Below are 24,950 nucleotides of genomic sequence, written 5' to 3' on the forward strand. Positions count from 1 at the left end.
GTGTTTTATTTTTGTGGTAATTTTAGGTGCCAGCTGAAGCCAACCTCTGGGTGCAAAATTTCACACTATGTTTAAGACCCACTGGTGGCCTTGGGCTGTTTTCTGTTGTTTGGTTGGGTGGTTGTCAACTTGACATATTCACTGTTTCCATTTTCCATTTCATTTTTTTTCCAAATAAATAGTTTTTGATTGGAAAAGAGGAAAAAATATTTCAACTAGAAACATATCACAATTCAACTTGGTCAATTATAAAATTTCTTTGAAACAAGACTTTATAAATGATCTTCATTGCCAACCAAGTATTTATTGGCGGTGAAATTTGTCACAAAACACTTTGAAAATTTGTTTATGATATTATATTTTTTTCCTGATATTAATTAACATATAGTGACAGGTTTGATATTTTACACAGGAAATTCAATGATTAGGCTTATGTGCACACTTTAATGTGAGTTTTATAAGAAAAAAATGCTTTATTATCCAAATGTATGTCTTAAGGTATTTTAGTTAATCAATGATCTTAAATGCAAGTCTGTGATTTTTCAAATTTTTAAGCATACCGGTAGTTTTAAGAAAGTAGTTGTTAGTACAATATAATTACTATTAGTGTTGTAATTTATTTATTTTATGATATTATATTTCACTTTTTATCGTTATAGTATGCACATTATAAAGGGCTTTCTATTTATATTTCTGTCTCTCATGTTTACACTTTCTTTATGTTTATTTTTTATATTATAAAATTATATTGGTATTGTATTAGTGGCATAATGTATATTTAATTTTATTGGTATTGTATTAGCGGCATAATGTTAAAATTAAAAAAAAAATATAAAGCATAATGCTGATTAAAATTGGATGTTGCGCTATAGGGAGAACACTGGAAGTTGGTTGTTTACAAATACTGGCATATTTTTCACCTTAGATTTGGCATTACAGGATGCTTGTATCACTTTTCAGGAAGGGTTATAACTTCTATTAATTATAATAACAAGGGAGATAACTTCTATCAATTATAATAACAAGGGAGATAACTTTTATCAATTATTGGGTGTGTTTGGATATACGCCTGAGGCGGCCTATGGTTACCCATAGGTACCTATGGGTAACCATAGGTAAAATATCAAACCATAGGTACCTCTGGGTAACCATAGGCCGCCTCAGGCATAGATCCAAGCACACCCACAATAACAAAGCTAATACAGAATTAAGAAAATTACTTTGTAAAAAGAGCTTTTTAGAAAATAGTGTAATAAATAATATATTTTAGTATATTATCAAAGACATTTTAAAGCTGTATTTAATTCACTTTAACTAACTAATTTTATTTTGGAATTTAATTTTTCATATTATTAATTGGAAACTATTCGCTATTTCAGTTAAGTATTTAAAATTTTAATACTTATTCAACTAGTGGAGTGCTCCAATAAAACAGAGGTAAATACCAGAAGAAAACAGAATAAAGAAAATGCAAATGTTATCTGGGGGTCTTATTGGAGGGGGGTTCCTATCCCGGATCCCACTTACTGTTTTGTCAGATTCCCATATCCCACTTACACTATGTACGTAAGCAATTCTCATTTTTTTGTCGTTTCCTGGGTCCCGCTATACCTCATTTCCCGTTTTCACGACACTATAATTTGATTTCCACGTGTCACGCATACAAAAAATCAGCAATCCTGCTTCACACTTAGCCCCAAAGAGACCCACTTATATAAGATCTTGCTATCAAAAACATAAATTAAGGTGTTACATCTGCATATCTTTCCTCATATAGAAAATTCTTATAAATTGCCAAAATACAGATTTACCAATGCTTTTTTTCATAATTATAATACAAAGTATGGGTACAAGTTGTGCAAAACTGCTCCAAATTGTATAGAGTGTTCATGAAAAATACTTTTTTGTGAACATATGAAAATCTATGAGAAAAGAAGAAGAAAAAATTGTGTCACCAAATTTGTTTTCTTACTAGTAAAATATTAAAATTGTTTATCATTCCTTCAATATAAAAAACGTACTTTTTAAGTTATCTCCCCTTAAATGGCAAGATTGAAAATTTGATTTGAACAAACACAAATATATGATACATGTATTTGTTAAAACAGTCTGAATAATGCATAAATCAATTGTTTTCTTTTTGAAATAAACAGTCTCACACATTCATCGCCAATTGTATCAATATTTGCAGATTTATACATAATAGGTTATACTGTTCTAATGTTATAATTGAAGTATTTTGCATTTGTTCTTCTCATGTACATCCTGTCTCTTTTAGTCTACCAATATATTGGGTAAAGGTTGGCTTTCTCCTTCTACAGATTGTTATTTTAAGTTTGCATACTCAAAGTATATAGTTACAGTGTTCAAAATAAGTGCCCTTTAAAAAATCATATGTTTTGTCAATTGAAAGAACAATGAAATAGAATATGGTGTTTATAAACCTTAGGTATTTTTTTCAAGATTTGTAGCATTGCAAAGAGTAAGAAAATCACTTCTTATGACTGGTCAAGAATGGTTGTAATTTTACCACTTATTTTGAACATTTCTTTACTGAGGCATCTACATGTATAAAGCTTATTTACATTTTATCAACACTGCTTTTTGGTATTGGTGTAATATTTTATGTACATATCATCCTTAGTGTTTTATTAATACCCGGTAGTGTTGGGGTTATACTGTACGTACATATGTGTGATCCTATAAATAGATTTTACAAATATTTACTCATGTTAATTGTGTTCAGTTGTTTTGCTTAAATAAAAATAGTGCCTTTAAAGTTATTATTTATTTTTTTGTCAAATGAGCTATCTTTAAAAAAACAAGCTGTGTCAAAACGACACGAATGACCTGTTCCCCAAAATTAGAAAAATCTGCAACTTCAAAAACACATGCGGACACAAACAAGATGGTAGTCTCACATATACTAAATCTTCTAAAAATCTTAAGGCCTTAAAAAACCCATATAACTGTGATTTTCTACAATTTATCAAGGTCCAAAGCCCATAATTTCGACAAAAAATAGTGAAGCAGAACGAATCTCAAACGTGATCTGTAATCATCATGGTTAACTCACATACCAAAAATCAGTCCAATATCTAAAGCCATTTAGAAAAAAAAACAACTGTAAAATGGTTTGTTGCAGAATTACGGAATTACATAATTTCTGACAAGGGTAAAACTATATGTCCCCAACAACTTTGTAGCGGGGCCATAAAAAAGTAGAATTTCTCATATAAATAATAGGGAAAGTGGAGTAAGGATCAACAAGACAGCAATACAAATACCACAATTAAACTAAAATAGACACCTAGTGGAAAACATGGCAGGACACATGCAAACACCTTATAACAAACTCAAATATAAGTAGGTGTACTGTGAATTCATTATTTTTTGTTGGATACCAATTCTTGTTGAAATCATTGGTATAGGTGAGTCACACATTCCAATTTTCAACAAAGAACAAAATTTCTAAAGCCAGTAAAGGCTGATATGAACACTGGGTAAACGACAAAAAATGGTACCCAAGAAAATTAATGGTATTTGCCACAATATGCATGAAATAATTGTCACTGGACATAAAGCAAACATTAAACCATAATCAGAATCTTCAGTAATAAATACGGTAGCTTGACATGTTTGTTTTCACATTGTTGGAGAAGCTACCTCAACTTTTCACATTGTTGGAGACGCTACCACAACTTTTCTCATTGTTGGAGATGCTACCTCAACTTATCATATTGTTGGAGACGCTACCTTAACTTTTCACATTGTTGGAGACGCTACCACAACTTTTCACATTATTGGAGATGCTACCACAACTTTTCACATTGTTGGAGATGCTATCACAACTTTTCACATTGTTGGAGATGCTATCACAACTTATCACATTGTTGGAGATGCTATCACAACTTTTGACATTGTTGGAGATGCTTCCTCAACTTTTCACATTGTTGGAGACGCTACCTCAACTTTTCACATTGTTTGAGATGCTACCGCAACTTTTCAAAGCTGGAGATGCTACCTCAACTTTTCACATGTTTGGAGGTGCTACCTCAACTTTTCACATTGTTGGAGATACTACCGCAACTGTTCACATTGTTGGAGATGTTACCGTAACTTTTTACATGGTTGGTGATGCTACCTCAACTTTTCACATGTTTGGAGGTGCTACCTCAATTTTTCACATTGTTGGAGACGGTACCTCAACTTTTCACATTGTTGGAGACGCTACCACAACTTTTCACATTATTGGAGTTGCTACCTCAACTTTTCACATTGTTGGAGATGCTACCTCAACTTTTCACATTGTTGGAGACGCTACCTCAACTTTTCACATTGTTTGAGATGCTACCGCAACTTTTCAATGCTGGAGATGCTACCTCAACTTTTCACATGTTTGGAGGTGCTACCTCAACTTTTCACATTGTTGGAGATACTACCGCAACTGTTCACATTGTTGGAGATGTTACCGTAACTTTTTACATGGTTGGTGATGCTACCTCAACTTTTCACATGTTTGGAGGTGCTACCTCAATTTTTCACATTGTTGGAGACGCTACCTCAACTTTTCACATTGTTGTAGACGCTACCTCAACTTTTCACATTGTTGGAGACGCTACCTCAACTTTTCACATTGTTGGAGACGCTACCTCAACTTTTCACATTGTTGGAGACGCTACCTCAACTTTTCACATTGTTGGAGACGCTACCTCAACTTTTCACATTGTTGGAGACGCTACCGCAACTTTTCACATTGTTGGAGTTGCTACCTCAACTTTTCACATTGTTGGAGACGCTACCTCAACTTTTCACATTGTTGGAGATGCTACCTCAACTTATCATATTGTTGGAGACGCTACCTCAACTTTTCACATTGTTGGAGTTGCTACCTCAACTTTTCACATTGTTGGAGACGCTACCTCAACTTTTCACATTGTTGGAGATGCTACCACAACTTTTCACATTGTTGGAGACGCTACCTCAACTTTTCACTACAGATGAAAGGACATGTTGTGTATTAGTCAATGAAACTGTAATAAGTTGATATAAAGGTAAGTCAGGAAATTGTATTTGTTATTTAGAGTGTTAGAACAATGGACATATGACCCTGACTTCATTTTCATTGTTCAGTGGATAGTTTCTCAGATACTTCAACCAACAGTGCCTCTATATTAGGTGTTGTTTATGAAAGATTGTAAGGTGTGCATGTCTGACTGGCAGGATTCATAGTTCGAGACCAGTATGGGTTTAAATGATTTTTTTTTGTGTATATATTTGTTTAGGGGCCAGCTGAAGGACGCCTCCGGGTGCGGGAATTTCTCGCTACATTCAAGACCTGTTGGTGACCTGCTGCTGTTGTTTTTTTCTTTGGTCGGGTTATTGTCTCTTTGACACATTACCCAACCATTCTCAATTTTAACCCTTGTTTGCCAATGAGACAACTCTCCACCAGAGACCAAATGACATATACAAGTATTCAACTCTTGTTTGCCACTGATACAACTCTCCGCCAGAGACCAAATGACATATTCAAGTATTCAACTCTTGTTTGCCACTGAGACAACACTCCACCAGAGACCAAATGACATATACAAGTATTCAACTCTTGTTTGCCACTGAGACAACTCTCCACCAGAGACCAAATGACATATACAAGTATTTAACTCTTGTTTGTCAATGAGACAACTCTCTACCAGAGACCAAATGACATGTACAAGTATTCAACTCTTGTTTGCCGATGAGACAACTCTCCAACAGAGACCAAATGACATATACAAGTATTCAACTCTTGTTTGCCGATGAGACAATTCTCCACCAGAGACCAAATGACATATACAAGTATTCAACCCTTGTTTGCCACTGAGACAACTCTCCACCAGAGACCAAATGACATATACAAGTATTCAACTCTTGTTTGCCACTGAGACAACTCTCCACCAGAGACCAAATGACATATACAAGTATTCAATCCTTGTTTGCCACTGAGATAACTCTCCACCAGAGACCAAATGACATATACAAGTATTCAACCCTTGTTTGCCACTGAGACAACTCTCCACCAGAGACCAAATGACATATACAAGTATTCAACTCTTGTTTGCCACTGAGACAACTCTCCACCAGAGACCAAATGACATATACAAGTATTCAACTCATGTTGTTTGCCACTGAGATAACTTTCCACCAGTGATCAAATGACATGTACAAGTATTCAACTCTTGTTTGCCAATAAGACAACTCTTCACCAGAGACCAAATGACATATACAAGTATTCAACTCTTGTTTGCCGATGAGACAATTCTCCACCAGAGACCAAATGACATATACTAATATTCAACTCTTGCCAATGATACAATTCTCCGCCACAGACCAAATGACCTATACAAGTATTCAACTCTTGTTTGCCACTGAGACAACTCTCCACCAGAGACCAAATGACATATACAAGTATTCAACCCTTGTTTGCCACTGAGACAACTCTCATCCAGAGATCAAATGACATGTACAAGTATTTAACTCTTGTTTGCCAATGAGACAACTCTCCACCAGAGACCAAATGACATATACAAGTATTCAACTCTTGTTTGCCAATGAGACAACTCTCCACCAGAGACCAAATGACATATACAAGTATTCAACTCTTGTTTGCCACTGAGACAACTCTCCACCAGAGACCAAATGACATATACAAGTATTCAACTCATGTTGTTTGCCACTGAGATAACTTTCCACCAGAGATCAATGACATGTACAAGTATTTAACTCGTTTGCCAATGAGACAATTCTCCACCAGAGACCAAATGACATATACTAATATTCAACTCTTGCCAATGATACAATTCTCCGCCACAGACCAAATGACCTATACAAGTATTTAACTCTTGTTTGCCAATGAGACAACTCTCCACCAGAGACCAAATGGCATATACTAATATTCAACTCTTGCCAATGATACAATTCTCCACCACAGACCAAATGACCTATACAAGTATTCAACTCTTGTTTGTCAATGTGACAACTCTCCACCAGAGACCAAATGACATATACAAGTATTCAACTCTTGTTTGCCACTGAGACAACTCTCTACCAGAGACCAAATGACATATACAAGTATTCAACTCTTGTTTGCCGATGAGACAATTCTCCACCAGAGACCAAATCACATGTACAAGTATTCAACTCATGTTTGCCGATGAGACAATTCTCCACCAGAGACCAAATGACATATACAAGTATTCAACCCTTGTTTGCCAATAAGACAACTCTCCACCAGAGACCAAATGACATATACAAGTATTCAACTCTTGTTTGCCGATGAGACAATTCTCCACCAGAGACCAAATGACATATACAAGTATTCAACCCTTGTTTGCCAATAAGACAACTCTCCACCAGAGACCAAATGACATATACAAGTATTTAACTCTTGTTTGCCACTGAGACAACTCTCTACCAGAGACCAAATGACATGTACAAGTATTCAACCCTTGTTTTCCACTAAGACAACTCTCCACCAGAGACCAAATGACATATACAAGTATTCAACTCTTGTTTGCCGATGAGACAATTCTCCACCAGAGACCAAATGACATATACAAGTATTTAACTCTTGTTTGTCAATGAGACAACTCTCTACCAGAGACCAAATGACATATACAAGTATTCAACTCTTGTTTGCCACTGAGACAACTCTCCACCAGAGACCAAATGACATATACAAGTATTCAACCCTTGTTACCTTTAGGTCCGACTATAATCTATGGTCCGTTCATCCAGGAACATATATATGTTAGATGTACTGTTTCCAGGTTTATCATACTAGAAATTAACTTGAACTATACTTATGTCTTCCCTAATTCGCGAGAAATCTTTTGACGCAATAAATGATGAATCAATTGCCGATTAAAAATTCCAGTGCTAACTTTGAACATATTTTTTAAAGATAACATGATAGTAGTTACACGTGCTATACTAAAACCGCCTCTTGTATTTTTTCTTTTGAATTTCGTGGTGAATTAGGAAAAAAACGAGTACTGAGTCAGAGTTGCATGATGTTTATAACAGAGGCGGATATGGTGGGGGCAGGGGGTCCGACCCCCCTTTTTGGGAAAAAAAATTGGTTGCTTATATTGCTTATATTCAGTTACACTGAAGCGTGACTGGAGCGGGCCCCCTCTTAGGTCAGTCAGTAGGCACCACTTATGAAAAATTCTGGATCCGCCACTGTATAATGTAACTAGTTTCTACTAACCGGTTGTAAAATAATGTGTAATGTGTAACTTGGGCATTGGTTTGTATGTGAAACAAAGTTGACAAGGATGAGTGGTATGATTGACAAAAACAGACACATACAGAATATGGCGATCTTTGTTATTAAGGGCATACGTTACAGTTTTGAATCTGTATTTACAAGTTCGTGAAAACTTGCATATAGGCTATTTTTTACCTGATTAAATCAAATATGCAATTAAAAAGATACCTTCATGTGCTACTTTTTGAGTAAAATTAAGTCGAAATTTTGTATATTTGCTCAAAATTCAGATTTGTGGCCGTAATTTCTTTTTCGAAAGAAAGACATAACTTTTTTGTTATAAAAGATAAACACAAATTGTTTTTTGTTAAATAATCGGTAATTTCTGTATTTTATAAGTATCTTAAAAAATTATGCATTTTTTATTCAGAAATAATTCATATTTATCAAATGTTCATGAATTGAGGAAAATACGTCATTTTTTGCTGCATGTTTATATCAAAATTTAAAAAAAATCCTCTATTTATAGTTTTATAAAATTTGGGTCACATCATCTCCCTGCAAAATAAAACAAATTGCTGTTTTGAAAAATAGGGGTCCATGTACTCGTTTTCAAATTAAATCAGTTTGAATGATAAAAATCAGTCGATAAATGCATCTTTTCCCGATATGTCACAGTTTGGCGTCGCGAAAATAACAAATTACGTTAGCAACGTCATTCATTACCTTCCCTGTAACTGTATCGTATGCCCTTAAAGAAACATTACGTGAAATTGGTATAGGCGGTTACCGTAAATTAATCTTTTGCTGAAAAATTCATGGACATAGAAAAATTTTAAATCATGGAAGTATTACGTTGACATCACTTCCAATGTTTAAAAGGTGTTACTATTAAAATCTAATTCGTGTTGGGACAATCCCCTATTTATTTAAGTCACTTAATTCCATGAACAAATACAAGTCATGGTCCGATGAATATAGCAATTATGCTTATAATTCATAAAAAGGATATTGAAATGAAAATACATAGTTGCTAGGATCATTGCGAAACCTTTGCATTTCATACATAAATTCCATTGCACTGAAAAGTTAACTCTTTTTGGTAAATCATATGATTGAAGATCATGTCCCGATGGCGGGGACAATCCTTTCGGGGCAATATCTCCTATCATGGAGTCGACTTAGAATTTTGCCTATTTTTCCGGCATTCAGTATTTGTAGATTTTACGGTCTTAATGGTATTGTTTGCTGTTATCAACCCAAATTGCTAAAATTGTTAAAAATCCAATCAAAGGGACACAACTCGTTATGTTTATAGAAGCTAGTGTAGATTTTGTCCTGCTGATCACATGTATCAATTTCGTAGATTCTCTCTATTAAAATATTCGGCAAACAAAAAACTTCATGTAAGGGCAACTACATGTACTCCTAAAAGGAGGTTGGTAATTTAGAACATGTTGGCATAAAATATGATGATCTCGTCTCGCAGAACATTTTTTTTTTATTTATCTATTGAAGTTCAAGTTCAAAATACAGGCAAACTAGTGTGAACATTGTAGTTTAAGGGTATGCATTCAGTATTGACTTATTTGTAAATCATTTTTACTTTAAAAAACACTTTTTTTTTAAATTTTAGTCGATATCATTTTATGTACGTTCAAACATGAGAAAAGTAGACAAAAGCAAAGATTGTTAACCCCAATGTGAATGATGATTTGAGGAAAGATACACCGGTGCTTGAGTGACATAGTTTTCTTTCATTCACAACGAAAGAAACAACAGACAAATTAGCTTTTAGTTACTTGGTTGTCTATATTGGTGTGTTTCTTATTTAAATTTCAGATGAGTATCACTGTTTTATATGACTGATGAGCAGGACATTGAAATATTTGGCTGCAGTTTATGATTGACACATTGTAACATTGTATCGATCTAGTATCAAATGTGTCGTTCTTTTGTTTATTTGTTCAATCAAAATTTTGTCTTTGTTTTTTCAATCATAGAAAACTATCATCGGAATTGACAAAGACCACATTTAATATTTATATTTTTAAAATTAAATTAAAAAGTTCAAAATCGCCGGGCTAAAAAAAATCAAAAATTGTGGAGGAATTCTTCCTGAATTTTCGAGGCGAAAACAACATAGCCTTGTCATTAGAACTAGTTTCTATTCAATATTCTTTTTTATTTTAAATCAATGAGGGTAGTTCATATACGGGCAGGCGCTGCTAATAAAAGTTTAAATTTGTCGTTTGTCCTCTTTCGTTGGTTTTTATTTTTATTTCTGTCTGTTTTTCCTTCTTATACCATTTTTTCCTTGATTAAATTATGTTTATTTTAATAAGTTTTTAATGCTTTTTATTTTCAATATATTTTCTTTCTGGCGTTTCTTAAAATATTTATATTGTTTCTATCAGTTTGTTTATTAAATTTATTTCACTTTCATAACTTTTTTTCTCAATCAACCGAAAAAGTTTGTATTTTTACTTTTTTGAGTTTTTTTGTGTTACATATCGGATCAATTTGATACAGGCTGCTGTGACTGTCACACAGTCAAACAACTTAGTATAAATTTGTAATTGTATCATATTACTAAATCTTATGATATCTTAAACATGTATTAATTATTTCGATAAGTAGCCTATTTGTTGTGATTATGGTGAGAATGTCATAAACCAGATGTTGGAAAACTTTTCAACAGTTGGATCCGACATCATGGGGTTACTTATCGTCTGCTGAAACAGACTTGTCGCTCGTAGCAACGGTACCTCCCTCTCTGCCGAATTTAGAAAGTTCAAAGCTGTAATGGAACTTGATTGGCAGGCGTGTAATATTTTGGTATTTGATAAGTTGACTCGTTGGCCTCAGACTCCCAGAACAGGGGAACATCGGGGAAGGAAAGATGACAGGCATGATCGAGACCAATTATCAGTATCCCCAGATGGTAATGAACTGGGGTGTGTACCTTACTATGCCCGACGGGCAGGGTGGGGTACCACAGGCTGGACAAAGCCTTTATAGTGATCCATGGTCAAGCCCAGTTTCGACAGTAAACAGCGTTAACACCGTAACTTCGCTGTTAAAAACTGGACAAAATTATTTCGGAACCGACGCCTGGTCATCAATGCAACTGAATGGAATAAATCCGGTAAGAAATCTTTATCATCATCCTCCCCCATCTTATTTTACTTTATTTCCGTTGGTGAGTCATATGATTTATATTTATACATATATATTGCTAGATATATTGCTTGTCTTACAAGAATGGACCTGACCGTTTTTCTTAAATTTTAATATTTTTCCATACTAGAAAATGATGAAGTTCGGGATTTTGTCTTAAACGTACGCATAGCTTTCTCTCTCTCCAATTTATGAAACCTGCAAGAAATATAAGTTTGGATTATTTTATTCATGATTGTACAACAGTGTTCTAAAATTAAAACGTATAAACAAGTTCGAAACTTTCAATTCGACAAAAAAAATCAGTGCGCACATATGGTTTATTTAGTCTTTAGTAGATAGCAATCGTCTATGTACTACACAATGAAACACTGTGATAAAAAAAAGAGGACATTAATATCTTTCTCGAGTGTTTGATTTGCTGCTGCACTTATATCGTCGATTCGTCAGAGTTGTTTCTGTGATCTGATAGATATAGTGTAAAACACTGGTATATAACAATCTTTTATGTCAAAAAACAAAACACAACAAAAACAAACAAAAAGACGCTGTGAAGAAAAAAAATTAAGACATTTATAGAATTTATTACTTTTCTTGCAAATTGGTTTCTCTCTTGGTCGAACCAGGTTCAATCCCCCATTTTCTACATTCGAAAATGCCTATACCAAGTCAGGAATATGACAGTTGTTATCCATTCGTTTGATGTGTTTGGACTTTTGATTTTGCCTTTTGATTTTGGCCTTTTGATTTTGGACTTTCCTTTTTGAATTCAAGTTTCTCGGAGTTCAGTATTTTTGTGTTTTTACTTTTTACTGCTGCATTTCAACATCATCCAATTTTGTATTTTATTCTTAAATGTATACTAGAAGCATTAAATAATATAAGTTTTTAAACGAAAAATAGTAAACAGTAAATTATGCAAATTAATTTTCAGATTTGTCGTATTTATTTTAAGACAGCATATTTGTCTTATCTTTTGCCCTCGTAGTGTTTTATCAGCAGGTCACGATACATATCATTATAATAATCATGCATACAGTTACACACAATTCTCATCTGGTATTCATTAACTGAAGATAAACATGACCCACTCTTTTGACGGAAGTGTTAGCAGGGGATTAATTTAAGTTTGTCACCCTGTGGTGACAGCTTATGTCATGGTATTTGTCCTTATGATCCGACCTCCGACCCTCGGTATGTGACCACACAAATTTCTTTTGACATCAGCAGGGGTTCGGAACATCAATATAATACCACCATGACATGTACCTATTTCCTAGCAAGATGTAACAACTCTTTTGATATTAAATGCAGCATGGTTGTTCATCTGTAAAATCTACTGTATCTCAAATTAGTGAAAAATATTTAAAACATTTTGAAAACTATTTATATATTATATATACACATATTATACTTGTATTCTTCACAACAAATCTAGAAGTAATGTTTCAAGAGTCAACAACTTCCGCTCAAGTGGATGTAGAACCCTTTTAAAAAGATATTTATTTTGACTACCGATGAGACAACTATACCAAACGACAAAGATGTGCACTATCACAAGTCACTGAACGGCCTTCGACCTCACCTTCAACAATTAGTCATTTGTTAACATTGAACACAAACTGAACTTCTAAACAGTTGTCATGTCAGTACTGAAACTTACATCAGATGAAATCCAGTTTTGAAGATATTCATAAACATAATGCATGTAAACAATATTTAAAAAAAATTTAGAGTTTTATGTTTGGACTAAAGGCTTCTTCGTTTTGTAATAAATAACTTTTCTTTCTAAATTTAAAACAATACTCAGTAGATGAATTTCATTTTTTCTTCAACTGTAAAATAAATAAAAATATAAGAGAAATCTTTCTAAAATATTATATACAAAAATATGTAAATTTTTAAACACTTAATTTTACTGATAAACTCGTGATGATACTTAATCCATCAACACCAAATGATGTAAAAGCAGTTGTTTCTTTTATTAAAGAGTCATTAGAACTGAGGAAAGGAGAACAGTCACTGTTTTTATCATATTTCGTATAATATTGTCGAGTTTTCATTATGTTTCATTATGTTTGTTTGTCAATGTATTTGCCACAACCAAAATTGGTTTCTGTATGTTTTGCAAATAAAGATTAAAAACGAACATGTAATAGCTGTTATTTTGAGGGAAATAATTAAAAAGCATTTGCTAGATAAATAATTTCTAATGGCACCATATTTTTTTATGCCAAAAAAAAAGAGTTATAAAGGAAAGGTTCATGGGTTGATAATTTAGAAGATTAATTCCTGTCAAAAACAGGATTTTTGTTTAAAAAAAGCAATCAGGAAAGGTGGAAGTCATTGCTTGTTATCTGTATAAATATACACTAGAAAGTAAGTAAAGATACGCGTCTTAAAAAAGAGAACAGTTCGCACTTATTTTATAATTGCTCTTTGTCGTACTGATTTACGTTTCTATATGATCTCCTTTATCTAAAATATCTTTAATATCTGTAATTATGGATCCAATGGTTCGGGTTTTTTTAAATTTTATTTTATAACATATTTTGTTAAATGTAATCAAATGTGTCATTATTACACAAATTTAACTTTACTTTACTTTCTAATATATATTGTATCTCCAAATCTTTAATTACGGCTGTTCAAATCAGAAAATAGCAAAGTCTTAAGTGTGATCTTCAAGATGTGCTAAGTGTTGTTTATTTTCTATGAGAGCAGTTTAAATAATGAAGTAGTGAAACATAAATTATAGCAAAAAATACGTAAAATTTATAAAAAATAAAACAAAGTGCTTAAAAAATTAGAAAATACAGAATCGAAGGACCTCCCATTCAGACCGTAATAAAAGGGGTTAATTGTTGCATTAATGTTAAACTGTCAGCAATGAAAATGTCACCGTTGTAATTTGTGATCTTCTCTACTTTTTAATGGGAAAAACATTCGAAGATAGTTCATATGGGGAATCAGTAGGTCGTTATTTATTTGACAGAAAACAGTCGTAACGGGCCATCACCTGCCGTGATCCATAATGAGTGTCATATCTTTCACCGCAGGGACTATTTCTCCTATTGTTGCGGTTTGCTTGCGTTGTCCAAAACGCTGCTTATATTGTTTTTATAAAAAAATAAATTGGCAACAGAATATAATGAAAGTTTGGCAAATACATATAATGCCGCTTTCCGTGGCATTTTTCATTGAAACCCATATCAAAAACCGCTGCTATAATCACGTTCTTTATGCTAAGGAAATATGATTCAGTCCTGTGCTTTCTCAATACATATTCTTTGTTAAACCCAATGCCTTTCAGGCAATCAGAATAGAGTTGACGGGGGAATAGTCTTTACCCCAACACGAACACATGCGTTTGGAAAACAAACAGAATTCTAAAATTCATCGAAAAGAGGAATTTCACAAATTTAAAACAGAAATACATAGAAATTCAAATTGTGAACTATACCACAGAGAGTGGTACATCTGAAACACACACTTGTCTGATTATTATAATTAAGACAAGAGTCTCCAGCAATTCAACACTAGTCCTCATAAGTAAAGTAATAATAAATTCATTTCCCATCTTTGTATTTTTAATCTTTTTCTGTTCCGGTAAAAAGGCAGACATATCAGAGTTTGATCTTATCATTGATGTGGGTATTACATCTATGGTCTTATAAAGAAGAGAATCAAAGAACATCAAAAATATGTATGTCAAAATATACGTGTTTGTAAGTTTTATATGGCATTGGAAGTGCCTTAAAATAAAACTAAAAAAAATCAATGGTATGCAATTATATGAAATTAAGTGTGTAATCGAAGAGGTAAGCATAGACGGATGAAGCATTTATATTTATATATGTAAAGTGCATTAACATAAGAATAAGTAACTTCAAGTTTTAGTATATATTTTCTCTTCTTTGTTGTCTAAATAAAATAGATGATGAAGAACATTTTTTATTTACATGTATTAAAAATAAAGATTTGAGACTTGAATTTTTTCAGAAAGTTAGAAATACCTATTCTGATATAGATAATATGGATAATGTGGATAAATTGGTTTTATGTCTTTCGTGTCCGTCAATTATGCAGTATACGGCTCCATTTGTTAAAAAGTCATGGTCACTGAGGAGAGTGGACTCAACAACTGCATGATAGATACTTAATGTATATAATGTTTGTTCTTTTGTTGTTATTTTTGTATGATATATTGTGTTCATTTATATGTGCCTTCAACCCCATTGGGGTATAACTGTGCATTTATTCAATAAACATTTATTTTCTAGGCACCATTCCACACACACCAGCTTTCACCTTATGGGTCTATAAACGATCTAGTGGACCATTTCAGTGACCTGACATTAGACCGCAAACCAAACAAAAGACCACCATCTACATATTTGTGTCATCTCTGCTTTACAAAGGGACACTACATCAAAGACTGTCCTCAGGTAAGTGATATAATCCAATAGGAATTAGCACAATACATGGTAATGTCGGTAATGTCATAACGGACCCAGGGGGAGGCTGGTGGCCCTTTTGCAGTCTTGTAGTCCATACTAAAATATAGTATGTTACTTTAGTGTGGCTTGGTTGTATAGAAATTTTACCATAGCTTCCTAAGTGGGCCTAAATATAAACCTGCTTTCGAATTAGTTCAGCTCCACACGTTGCAAGTCGTTATCAGTGAATAAAAATATTTACAATGTGATATAAATATTACATTTGATGACAACGTTTAAAATTGCACTGATGATAATGTTTTTGAATTCAGTCAATTAATGGCATTGTTATTAACTTTGATATACCAGTAACCGCTGTGGATAGAAAACGAGAAAATAACAAGTAAATTAATAGAAAAAATAAGATAAAGTAGCGGATTTTGGAAAAAGGCGATGGGCTACAAAATTGTCCTTCCCCAAATACTGATGTACCTTCATTAGTTCCAATTATGAGTTTACAGCAATTTTTTTTTTATTAAATCAGAATGATTTGAAGAATTTTGTAAACATTTATTGCTATATATTATATATGGAGGTGGCTTATTTGGAAAAGTCTATATCAAATGATGGATCATCAAGTCTTTGTTACATATATCTTTTAATTCATGTAAAGAAAATGTCAAAATTAATTATGTTCTCTCTACTCTCTCGAACTCCAAAGAAGTAGTATGTAAGCATTAGACTGAGGATGCTTAGTTTATTTTATCTAATATATCTATATATTTTTTTTATTTCGTTCTATGAATATTAAGTTTGTGTTGTTGAGATTTTGTTGATTTTGTTTTTTAATAATAATACATTCATTTTGTGACAAGCTTCTATGATTTTTATGGTAATAAAGGGTTTGAATTTATAAACGTCATCACATTATGTTAACATTGATTTCAACATTAGCAATATGGAATTTATTTTTTAAATAAAAAAAAATCTGATGATTACTTTAAAATGACTTTAATTTCAAATATCGATTTTTGTGTAGTTTTGAAACATTTCTATTGCAGGCTAGGCCTAAGGGCGAAGGATTGACTCCATATCAGGGTAAAAAGAGATGCTTCGGAGAGTACAAATGTACTAAGTGCAAGAGGAAATGGATGAGTGGTAATTCGTGGGCAAACATGGGCCAAGAATGTATAAAGTGTCATATTCTGGTGTATCCCCATAAACAGGTTAGTATGGACAAACATGGGCCAATAATGTATAAAGTGTTATATTCAGGTGTATCCCCACGCATAGGTGAGTTGGTATGGGCAAACGTGGGCCATGCATGTATCAGGTGTCTTGTCTATCCCTATTAACATATAAGTATGGGCAAACATGGGCCAATAATGTATAAAGTGTCATATTCTTGTGTATCCTCATAAACAGTTTAGTATGGTCAAATATAGGCTATTAACATATCCTCATATTCTGGTTTATCCCTATTATATATACAAGGGTATGGATGGGAGTTACAGAAAAGACAATAATGGGCCTAAATGTAAAGAATAGTAAAAAGAGACGAAAAAGTAATGAATATAGTAAAATGGGATGCTATTAAGCATAGAGAATAAAGAGAAATGGGCAAGAAAAACAACAACCTAAAGAGTAGAGAAAAATGTGATTCTTAAATATAAAGAATAAAACATAATGTGTAAACAAAATGTACTATTGAATTAAAGATATGAAGACCTCATCTTCCATAAACACTATCTTACTTACATTATAGATATAACACGCTATTATTTGAACTTGGAATTATTTTTAATTATGGAATTTGCTTGATTTCTTGTTATCGAATTTTTTTATAATTTCCTTGTTTATTCTGTTATGAAATGTTCTGTGCTGCGCACAACACTATCTAACCTAAATACAATGTATGGAAAATGTTATGAACCACTCAAATAATCATAATATTACCAAATAAACATGGAATTTATTAAAAATTTTAACCACAAGAAATTATGCAAATTCCATAATTAAAAAAAATTCCATGTTCAAATAATAGCCTGTTCTATACAGTTGAAGTGAGACAACCTGATTCATTTCATTATTTATTTTGTAGAGACCCCTAGAGAAGCCTGACGGGTTAGACGTTAGCGACCAGAGTAAGGTGCATCCTCAACATCTCTGTGAGAAATGCAAGATGTTAGGATTCTATTGTAGAAGAAATTAACGCTATAAAAAATAGAAACAAAGAAGATATTATAGTTCTTGAGGAAATTGGATTAAATCAACATGTTCAATATAAAAATGTGTATGGAATATATGACTTCAGGTATATTTTCATTTTGTTAGTCCACAGTGAACACATTGAAGATGAATTTCATGTATTTATATGATGTTATATGATAGTATGGTATGTCAGCATATATGTCAGGATCCTGTAGTTCCTTTTGTTTGTCAACCTTCATGAAGCTAATATAAAGATGAGAAAGTTAGATTATAAAAATAATATCTAATAACTTACAAATGTTACAAACTCAAGTTAGAATAAAAAATTGGAGACAGGTTTACCCACCTTTCTTTGAAGATCTATTTACATCTAAAAAGGTGTTGGAAATATATGAGAAGACTAGTACATATAAGTATATTTTTCTTTATAGTTTATAAAAGAAAAAAATGTATTATACATGTGTTTCATTGAAGGAAGTGACAAAATAGATGTTTTTTCAAATATAAGTGTGTCAAGTACTATCAGTTCATAAGTTTATGTTGAGAGCTTAAACCTTGATTATATATGCAGTCTGAAATGACATAAGTGTGTGTTATACATACATACATACACAGTGCAGTTGTCCTGCCTGTATTACCGTATAGCGGGTTATTTTCGCGGGTGTAAAATTTCGCGATTTTCATTGAACAAGGTATACGAAATATTTTGGCGGTTATTATTTTGGCGGACTTAAAACTTTTATTAATACCTTTATATGTACACCTTTAATTTGGCGGAATTTATTTTCGCGATTTAGTTCTGTCCGCGAAAATAAGCGAAAATTTACACCCCGCGAAAATAACCCGCTATACGGTATCTTCCACTGGACATAAAGCTAACAATGATCTATCATATTTTTTAATGGAAAAAGGTATCTGTGGTTGTGTCCAATGATTAAATTCAATGTAAAAATTCAGAAAATATATAGATCTCTTCACATGTTATATACTTACTGTAAATTCATAAAGTTTTGTTGATCTTCTTAATGTAGGGACAACAATTTACATAAATTGATGCAATTTAAGGAAAAACTTAGGAAGTTATTAAAATTTAATACATTAGTTTTAAGCAAATTAATAAGCAGTATTATCCTGTCACTATTTGCTCTATTTGAAAAAATCACAAAATGTATCTGATTTTACAGTATCTAAATCATAGGTTTGCAAGATTCTACATGAAAAACACATGTCTGTTTATATTGTTTATGCAACCTACCATCATAATTTTAATTGAACATTTGTGGTTGTAAAGGTTACAGTCATAGAATGTTTATATTGTTTGCCCTTTGTACTGACAATGTCAAAAATTTCTGAAAAATCCAATTATTCTGTATCCCCTCTCTTATTTTGATACTAATTGAATATGCATAGGTTATAATCTACAATTACAAAATTTTAGTTGAAATTAAATTCTTAACAAATCATTTTGCGGAACCAATTAAAACATGATAAATTTTGAGATTCTTTGTCTCTTAGTGGCGGATCCAGAGGGGGGTTCCAGGGGTTAGACCCTCCTTTTTTTTGACAATCAATTGATTTGAATGAGGACATATAGTTGGAACCACCCTTTATCATGGGTTGAAACCCCCTTTTTTGGACGATCAATACATTTGAATGAGGACATATAGTTGGAACCCCCCTTTATCATGGGTTGAAACCCCTTGTTTGGACGATCAATACATTTGAATGAGGACATATAGTTGGAACCCCCCTTTATCATGGGTTGAAACCCCCTTTTTTGGACGATCAATTCATTTCAATGAGGACATATAGTTGGAACCCCCCTTTATCATGGGTTGGGAACCCCCTTTTAAAATGACTAGATCTGCCCCCCGTCTCTATAGACAAGTTAGACTACTGGCCCTGAACTATAAACTGACATGTCTTTTTGTTGTTGTGGCCTTAATGAACCTGGTTGTGAACAGCTGATTAATACTTCATATTATTATCCTACATTGAAATGCAGATGGTTTTAGAATCAGTTTACTATCCATATGGGAATTACATAAACATGTTAAATATGAAGATATATTGCTCAAAGATAATTTACATGACTGTGTCTCTGTTTTGTACTGATGTGATGTTGATGTGCAAGTTGGGGGTCCTTGTTAGCAAAAGTTTTTTTTAAAATTTCCAATTAAGGGGCCAAAAGGGCATAAACATTTGACAATTTGACATGATAATATATATATATATATAGAGAGAGGGTTCAGCCAAGTAATAATTAAATAAATAAGTCAAGTATATAAAATTCAATACAATCTTGTGATAGTACATGTTATGTCCAAAGTTCAAATAACATAAGAGGACATTAGACATGGAAAATTATTTACAGGTCTAATGTTTCACACAGAAGTGTTTTTGAAATTTTACTGATAGCTTTAAAAAAATATTTTAAAATATCATCATTCTACTATTTCATCGAATCTATGATGGACAAAAAAATCAATTTGCTAACACCTCCCCAAGACTAAACAATAATGTTTTTATCAACTCATCATACAGAATCAGTACAAAACTGTGACAAGTATATATGTGTATAAACTGGAAAAGGACCAAACCAAATCACCTTAATATAAGTGATTAGTTACATGGGAAAGTCAACATTCATTATATCACTAGCATTAATACATATGGTGCATATATATATTATCTACCCAAAGACTGAGGCTCAGTAGGGGGTAAAAATGTTATAGGGTTCTATTTAGGGGAGTTTTATTGTAATTAAATGTCCTCTACATCTCAATCAAAAATTTTCAAAAAAAATATTAAATTGTCTTTTTTTAATGAACTCAATTACATACTCAGTTTATCAAATTAATGGTCTGTATTTGAGGTAAAAGAAGGTAATGATTTCTTTAAATCTCTAGCTTGCTGATTTACAAGATAAGAAATATTAGTCATAGGCATATAAACATATGTTATATTTAGATGGATAACAAAGAAAAGTCATCCATTTCAATTTTCTACAGCATCTTTCAGTATGCAGTGAAACTATGTCAGTCTCTTATCTTTAATCAGCAAAAAAATCAAAACAGAATGATTTAGGGTGAGGTATCTTGTTGTTTACTTCAATCATCAAAGAATATATAAGCTTCTTTCCACCACTTTAAAAAAAATTATTTTATCTTAAACCTCACTAAAGTTACCTGGATATATGATTTACCCAAACAAAATATTTTGGTATAGTTATGATATTTGAGGAGATATAATATTGACTAGTTTTGTATTTACATGGGTTGACCTCAAATGTACGTAAAATGACCTGGGAGGTGCTTTACGATGGATTCACATAATAATTAGGTCATTAACATCATCTGATGAAGAGGATGACTTTCCTATGTAACAAAGGGGAATAACTCTAAAGATTCCATCGATATATCAAGAAAGAATTTTTATCTGTAAATTTATGAAATCAGTGATCATGGTTATAATTTGTAAATTTATGAGAAAGAAGAGAAGGAAATTTTATAGTATTTTATGTATATCATATATAAGAAATGTCGTATTTTGAATGTATTTTGTGTATATGATGGGAAAAGATTTTTTTAATATAAAGAGAAGGTGAGAACTATCTTTGTAAATTTTGGTACCATTTGAACATTTTTATACCAAGGAAAAATTTTATTATTATTTATTAAATGAAATATAATCTTGAAGGGACTATTTGTATATATTTATAGTTTTTATTTTAAATGTTGAATATTTCAGGTTTTTTGTTGCAAATATTTGTTCTGCTTTGTTTGTTTTTGCCATTTATATATTATATATATAACCTCAGTTGTGTTGTTTCAAATCATTAAACCAACTTTTTTTCCGATCAACTTTTTGAAAAGTTATATGCAATTTCTGTTAAAACATTATTTCATTTAAAATGAATATTTTTTTTTAATATTCTTTCACAAAATTTCAATTCAAGCATTTATTGAACATTTTTCACTTTTAGCCATGTCTCATTTACGTTCTAGAAAAAAAGTGAAAATACAATGTAAATTTGGCAGCTGGCAAACTAAATTTATGGTCATAAGGGTTAATATTTTGTTGGAATTTTTTCAGGAAATCAGGTAAACGAGTAATTTTACATAAATATGGGCCTTGGACCTATGAAATTAAATAAATTTAAAACACAATCTCACATGATGTTTTTGTTTAAACAAGTTCATTAAAAATTCTTCTGTTTTTGTAGAAAAAATTAATTCAAATGGTTATATTCATTATCAACTTTGTATGTTTTTTTGTATATTCTCATAAAAAAGTATATTTCTATATAATGAGTGTCTGCATGTTTTGTATATATTTGAACTTTTAATATTATTGCCTTTGTGATATGTGTGGTTACATTTCATTTAATTGGTTGTCAAACTTAATTTGAAAAAAGATTTTGTTGTTTATTTGTATGTTTTTATAAAGTGGTATTTTTGTTAGGAAAAAAAACCCAAGTTTAAATCTGTTTCTAAGAGGTTGCAAAGTAAGAAAAAAAGGGACTAGAACAATTGTAATAATTCATATTTACAAAAAAAAATATGTGATATTATAAATATGTTAAAAACTAGGTTGTATATTAAAAGTATTCTGGATTGTACAAAGAAATTAATAAACAAAAATTGGATATCAGAATATTGCCTGCTTATTTAAAATTGGATATAAATAGGAGTAAAGGGGAAGGGGGGAAGACCCTTTTTCCACTTTCAGTCATTTTGTTACTTTATATTTTAATGAATTTATATTTCATTTGTGGTCATTTTTAATTTATGAAGCATTCTCATGAAACCATTAAAAAAGTATTTATGATTTCTAAATTAATCTGTCTGCAAGAATTAGTCATAATAGTATTTTTTGCCATATTTTATCATTCCTGTCTGTCCTTTTATAATAGAAATGAGATTTGTCAGACAGAATCTGATGTCAATGGAATTTATCAATTATTTGAAAAGAAAAGTCTGTGACCTATTGTCTAACCCAAACCAATTCATATTTGTCAATGTTTAAATGTTTAAATTTACAAGTGATGAAATTTTAAAATTTTTGGTTGAAAATACCTGATTTAATTTGTCAATGAAAGAATGAAAAGAAAAGTCTGTGTGACCTATTGTCTAACCCAAACCAAATCATATTTGTCAATATTTAAATTCACAAGTGATGAAATTTTAATAATTTTTGCTGAAAATACCTGATTTAATTTGTCAATGAAAGAATGTGCAAACAGTTTTTCTTTTCGTCACATTCTTTAATTAATGAAAATGACTGAAAATGTTATTAAAAAATTCACAAGATGCTAGTTGTTTCATCATTGCAATATTTTTCTTTTATAAAAGTTTAAACCATTTTGTGATTTATACGTTGCATAGATCAGAGATGTTAAATACATGTCATTTTTTTACACATACATGTTTATCTTTTCTTAAGTATCGTTATTTCAGAAAAAGTTTTTTTATAGATGCATAATATTTTGCGACTATATCACTTTGTTCATATAAGGTTGTATTTGTATATATATTTGCCTATAATCATGTGTTATTGAGTGTAAACTCTAGTCAGATACTCCACAGTGCCAAACTGATGTAAAATACTCTTTACTACTATAATATATTTCATGCATGGTATAGCTTTAGTGTGATACAATAAATTTATCAGAACGACACCATTGTTTTGTATTATTCATATTGAGAATATAATAACTTTATTAAGATAGCATGTACTCTAAAATAAAATTGAGAATGGAAATGGTGAATGTGTCAAAGAGACAACAACCTGACCATAGAAAAAAACAACAGCAGAAGGTCACCAACAGGTCTTCAATGTAGCGAGAAATTCCAGCACCCGGAGGCGTCCTTCAGCTTGTTTCATCCCACCCCTGTCCCTTGTCAGAAATTTCAGTTCACTAGTTGTTGTCATGTTTTTAACATAGCCAATTTTGTGTTGTTCAGAGATCTACATGATCTATGGTAGTTTCTTTCGAACTTACTGTAATTTCTGAAATTATTGCTGCTATTTATTATGGCAATTGACAAATAATGAAAAAAATGCCAGTTTAATTTCTAGTATTGATAATTCAAGCAATGGTGACGAAATGTAAATGTGAGACTGAGTTGATATTTTTAGAATGTTTTAACAATTATCCTGTCCCTTTGTTGCCATAATAAAAACATGGCAAAATAAATCATAATTAATAGTTTGACCTCAGGGTGATTTACAACTTACCATATGATAGGATTAAGACATTTATATATTGTAATAATTGCAGTATTGACCAATGTTTTTAACTCTTAAATCTTTTTTGAAAATACCATTCTAGAGAAAAGCCAGAGGAAATTACATTAACTCCAAACACATCTAGACTGTATGAAAATGTCACAGATTAGGGCACAGTCAAAAAATGTTCACTTAGGTAACTATTGAAGACAGTATGCTGCCCTCACTCTGGGTTAGTTTTGTTATACTGTTTTCATTGGTGTTTACATTATTGTTTAGGGGTCAGCTGAAGCCCTCTTTTGTGTGCTAGATTTTGTGGCTTCTTTCAAGACCCATTGGTGGCTGTGGGCTGTTTTCTGCTTGATGGTCAGGCTGTTGCTCTTTGACACATTCCCCATTCTTAGTTCTATACCTAAACTGAGCTTTATCGATGAACCATGAGAATGAGGTCAGATCAGATGAATCTTACCAGAAATACATGTACACCTTACAGTATGTCCATATACCAAATATTTGGTTGACATGTTACTAAAAGTATTGGAAAAAGAGATCATTGCTGAAGGCCGTACAGTGACCTATAATTTTTGTGTCATTTGGTCGCTTGTGGAGAGTTGTCTCATGATGGCAATCATACC

At 32.0% G+C, this 24,950-nt stretch overlaps 1 protein-coding gene across 1 annotated transcript; it reads left to right on the forward strand.

Moving 5' to 3' along the window:
* The first annotated feature begins 10,958 nt into the window (after window positions 1-10,958).
* LOC134724756 (zinc finger CCHC domain-containing protein 24-like) lies at window positions 10,959-18,716 on the forward strand. Its single transcript, XM_063587978.1, has 4 exons — window positions 10,959-11,402; window positions 15,718-15,882; window positions 16,935-17,099; window positions 17,975-18,716. Exons 1-4 carry the CDS (start codon window positions 11,157-11,159, stop codon window positions 18,083-18,085), a joined length of 687 nt encoding a protein of 228 aa, XP_063444048.1. The 5' UTR covers window positions 10,959-11,156; the 3' UTR covers window positions 18,086-18,716.
* The last annotated feature ends 6,234 nt before the right edge of the window (window positions 18,717-24,950 follow it).

The sequence above is a fragment of the Mytilus trossulus genome, chromosome 7 (assembly GCF_036588685.1).
Source record: "Mytilus trossulus isolate FHL-02 chromosome 7, PNRI_Mtr1.1.1.hap1, whole genome shotgun sequence".
In the NCBI taxonomy this organism is placed as follows: domain Eukaryota; kingdom Metazoa; phylum Mollusca; class Bivalvia; order Mytilida; family Mytilidae; genus Mytilus; species Mytilus trossulus.

Bases quoted from the DNA above. Each gene is read 5' to 3' on its own strand.
- LOC134724756 (XM_063587978.1), top strand. From the start codon at position 11,157: ATGACAGGCATGATCGAGACCAATTATCAGTATCCCCAGATGGTAATG. The intron at 15,883-16,934 runs GTAAGTGATATA...TTTCTATTGCAG, and splicing joins ACATCAAAGACTGTCCTCAG to GCTAGGCCTAAGGGCGAAGG. The intron at 17,100-17,974 runs GTTAGTATGGAC...TTTATTTTGTAG, and splicing joins TGGTGTATCCCCATAAACAG to AGACCCCTAGAGAAGCCTGA.